Source organism: Rhinoderma darwinii, chromosome 3 (assembly GCF_050947455.1).
Source record: "Rhinoderma darwinii isolate aRhiDar2 chromosome 3, aRhiDar2.hap1, whole genome shotgun sequence".
NCBI lineage: Eukaryota > Metazoa > Chordata > Amphibia > Anura > Rhinodermatidae > Rhinoderma > Rhinoderma darwinii.
This window is the reverse complement of record NC_134689.1, coordinates 424,806,777-424,811,622: the sequence shown is the minus strand read 5'-3', so window position 1 is coordinate 424,811,622 and position 4,846 is coordinate 424,806,777. Positions and strand designations below refer to the sequence as shown.

General features: G+C 41.0%; 1 protein-coding gene across 1 annotated transcript; it reads left to right on the top strand.

The window, feature by feature from the left end:
• Window positions 1-373: 373 nt before the first annotated feature.
• LOC142750665 (olfactory receptor 11L1-like) lies at window positions 374-1,288 on the top strand. Its single transcript, XM_075859654.1, has one exon. The coding sequence runs from the start codon at window positions 374-376 to the stop codon at window positions 1,286-1,288; it is 915 nt and encodes a 304-aa protein (XP_075715769.1).
• Window positions 1,289-4,846: the final 3,558 nt, after the last annotated feature.

Sequence of the window (4,846 nt, the reverse complement as noted above, 5' to 3'; positions counted from 1 at the left end):
AGGAACCTAGCACAGCACTGACTGAGCCTCTGCAGGCTGCAGCCTCATCAGTATGTTACAGAACTGACAAGACTGTGATGTTTTATGGAGCTGACACTGGACATGGTGGTGTAATACACTGTGTGATACAATAGTTACTGTGGTGGGGGGGGGGGGTATGAACTGGTAATATGGACCTGACAATAGAGGAGGAGGTGGGAGGATAATGTGTACTTTGATAGATCAGTGAGTATGCGCTCTACTTCCGAGGGGACACAATTCAAAATGTTATAACAATTTATGCCACTGATTCAGGCGAAGAAAAACAAAGGTATGTTTTGAATATGTTATCAAAAACCATTATGATCTTGCACACGCCTTATTCTTATAGGGGATGGAGAAGAACAATATCACTACAATCCTTCTGCTTGGATTTCCCGGTCTCCATAATTTTCAAACCGTGTTTTTTCTTCTTCTCTTAACGATTTACTGTCTGACAATCTGTGGAAACCTCTTGGTCATCACCCTGGTGTCCTACAGCAAGAACCTCCACTCCCCCATGTACTTCTTCCTCACACAACTCGCCACATTGGACATCATAGTGACCTCAGATATTGTCCCGAACATGCTTCTTGTGGTTCTCCACAGTGGCTCCTCCATGACTCTTCCAGGTTGTTTTACACAATTGTTTTTCTTTGGTTCTTCTGAAGCATCAGAATGTCTTATTTTGACAGTGATGTCTTATGACAGATATCTGGCCATATGTTACCCCCTGAATTACTATTACATAATGAATCCAATGATTTGCCTTAAATTTACCATTATATCTTGGCTCATTGGTTTTTCTGTAACATTGACTCTAACAGTAACAGCGTTCCAAGCTCATATCTGTGAATCAAATGTCATTGACCATTTTTATTGCGACTTTGAATCTATATTAGAACTATTGTGCTCAAATTTATTGATAATGAAGACTTTGGAATTAATCTTCGGCTTTCCTGTACTGGTCGCCCCATTCCTCATTGTTGTCATGTCTTATGCTTATATCATCCATACAATCTTCAGGATACAGTCCCCCATTAGCAGACAGAAAGCTTTCTCCACTTGTGGTTCTCATCTAACTGTGGTGTCCATATTCTATGGCACCCTAGTTTCTATTTATTTAAGCCCCGAAAAGGCAAAATCGATTACTTTACGTAAAATTATTTCCATTGTCTACACTGTGGTGACTCCATTAACCAACCCAGTGATATACTGCTTAAGAAATGAAGACATCAAGGAAGCTTTCAGGAAGATCTATTTATGGTAATGTCACTTGTAATAATAAAGTCAATAAAAAACATCTTTAATGGACAAATGACACTGAGAATAAGTAAATGGTAACTTATTATAAGTCATTGCTGTCACTGTTCACGCTGTTTTGTCACTGTCTACCCTATTTTTCTGGTCATTGTCTGCCATATATATCTGGTCACTGTTCTTTCTATTTATGTTGTTGTTGTCTTCCCTATTTATCTGGTTGGTGTCTGCCATGTACATCTGCTCACTATCTGCTCTCTTTAATTGGTCATTATCTGAACTATTTATCTGGTCGTTGTCTGTCATATACAGTATATCTGGTCGCTATCTGCTCTTTTTACCTGGTCATAGTTTGAACTATTTATCTGGTCCCTGACTTCCCTATTAATCTGGTTGCTATCTGTCTTATATACGGGACACAGCAGACCGGAGCGTAAGTGAGCACTGACGTCTCCTAAGAAGGAGATGGGGACCAGTGCTCACGGATCCATGGCTGCGGGCGTTGGGAGGTGAGTAAACCCGTCGGCCCGTGGCCATGGACACTACAAAAAATATATTTTTTTGAAAATTACATTCCCCAAGGAATTCAACAAGAGGTGTAGTATTCATTTCAACCCCACAGGTGTTTCAAAGATGTTTTAGTTTAGTGTCAGTTTAGTTAAAAAAAAATAATTACCAGAAAGATTAAAGGTGGAAAAATTACCCCAACTATTGCAAAGCAATTTCTCCCTAGTACACCCCATATGTGGTCATACTCTGCTGTTTAAGCACACAACAGGGCTTAGATCGGAAGGAGCGCCATATGGCTTTTGGAGCTCAGATTTTGATGGATTGATTTTTGTGGGCGCCACATTGCATTTACAGAGTACCAGTGTAGTGGAAACCCCTAAAAATGACTCCATTTGGAAAACTACACCCCTTGCGGAATTCATCTAGGGCTATAGTGAACATTTTCGACGTAACCAATTTTTGCTGAATTTATTAGATTGGGGTCGTTAAGATAGGACATTTTATTTTTTACAATAAGATGTCGTATTAACTCCACATTTTTTCATTTTCAAAAGGTATAAATTAGAAAAACCACCCCAACATTTGTAAAACTATTTCTTCTGAGTACGGCAATGCCCAATATGTGGTCATAAACTGATATTTGAGCACACGGCAGGGCTCAGAAGGACCACCATTTGGCTTTGAAGCACAGATTTTGCTGGATTGGTTTCTGTGCGCCATGTCGCATTTGCAAAGTCCCTGAGGTACCAGAACTGTGGAAACCCCCCAAAGTGACCCCATATGAGTGACTACACACCTTAAGGCAGGTATTAAGGTGTATTGTGAGCATTTTGACTCCAAAGTTATATTGCAGAATTTAATGCGCTGCTGATACTGCAAAGTGAAAATGTCAATTTTTCCACAGATATCCATTTCTGTGTGTATATTTTTTGTGCCCAGCTGTGACACTTGAGGCACAAATCCCGTAAATTGCTAAGTGGGTTCTCTCGGGTATGGCAATGTTATATAAGTGGACGTAAACTGCAGTTTGGGCACACAGCAGGACTCTAAAGGAAAGGAGCGTCCCTTGGTTTTTGGAGCTCGGATTTTACTTGCCAGTATTTTTTTGGGGGTTTTACTGGTATTTCAGTTGGTAATGTGCGGCCATATGTAATCTGTGCGGAGCATATCGGGGTATAATAAGGTGGTATAATAATAGGATAACTAAAAAATAAAATTATCTATAGAAGTTTGGCATGCTTTAAAGAAATTCTTTGTGCACAGGCCCAAATTTTTGAGGCAGCTCACACTGATAAATGGTGTCCATTCTTATCTCCCTATTGGAACACACTCTGCAGCTTTGTAGTTTGGGGAATTTTGCTGGAAAAGTTTTGCCCTGTACAAAACGGACGCCCTCACTACTAGCAGATGTGCTTGGGCCCTTACCTTCCTGGTTCCCAAATATTCGGGACTTGATAAACAGAAGAAATGTTCCCCTCTGGCCTGCACATCGGGATGTTTTTTTCATCCGTGACTTATGAAAGCCATAACTTTTTGTTGTTTTTTCATAGATGTAGCGATATGAGCGCTGTTTTTGGCTGGACAAAATGCATTTTTTACATGTTTTTGTGGTACATGTAACTTCTTTTTATCAGTTTTTATTCTTTTTTTTGGGAGGCAAGGTGATCAAAAAAATACCAATTCCTGCATATTATTTTAGTTATTCTAATGCAGCGCTCACCGTGCTGTAGAAAAGACATGTTAATTTTTTTCCTCGGGCCAGTACGATTCCGGCGATATCAAATTTTTTTTTTTTTATGTTTTACTATTACACAATAAAACCTTTTACTGAGAAGAGGCTTCTTTCTGGTCAATCTGCCATAAAGTCCAGATTGGTGGAGTGCTGCAGTGATGTTTGACCTTCTGGAAGTGACTCCCATATGCACACAGGATCTTTGGAGCTCAGCCAGAGTGACCATTGGGTTCATTGGGTCCTCTCTTACCAAGGCCCCCAATTACTTAGTTTGGTGGGGTGGCCAGCTCTAGAAAGAGTCCTGGATGTTCCAAACTTATTCCAAGAATTATAGAGGCCACTTGGGAACTTTCAGTGCAGCAGAAACGTTTTTGTAATCTTCTCCAAATCTCTGTCTCCACACAATTCTGTCTTTGAGCTCTACAGGCAGTTATTTCCTCCTCATGGTTTGGTTTATGCTCTGATATACATTGTCAGCTGTGAGACACTGAGCATAATGGTGACATTACCAGCCTAAAATTTATAGGTATTGATCTTGTGCCCCCATTGGATAGAGGGGGAAACTGGGAAAAAAAGTTTCTGCAAAGGGAAACGGAGTGGATTTTCAAATTTGGGGATAGTCGCACAGGCAGGGATGAATGAGCAGATCAATTTTGGCTGCTTTCTATAACGGCCCGCTCACTTCTCTGCCTCTCTTTTTAAATTCATCTACTATGGCTATTTTCACATGGCGTAATCTGTTTATATGTGGCTCAGATAAGCAGTGGTTCCAGCACTTTTCTGTGACGCTGCTTTGTGGAAATGGAGGCGTGCCAGTGTACTTGGATGACCTACTTGGGGCTTGTCAACACACAACGGAATTGCTGGAGAAAATTTCTGCAGCAATTCCGCTGAAAAACGCAGACATTCGGTTTTTACGACAGAAATTTTTTTTTACGCATCGTGTGGAAGAGATTTGTGAGATCTCATCCACTATGCTGCTACTGTATTCCGCTGCGTTTTTCTGTCAAAAATTCCGGCCGGAAAAAATGTGGCAATTCCACCCATGTGCACGTCTAATGTCAGACGTAGGGCATGGGCATTAGTTTCCCTCCTCCCTCCCTCTGTTGGACACCAATGGACACAGAGATGAGGTGGGGATGAGGTGGAGTTGAAGGGTATATAGGTGGGAGAGACAGATGGGGCCACTGAGCGCATATTTTTGAATGGTTTAGTGCTGCCTGTCACCACAGGGGTCAGAACTCGCCTGCTGGACTGTGGCTTCCTGGTAACTTGGTTAGCCTGTTAAGTCTGTGCAGTGTGTATATATATATATATATATATATA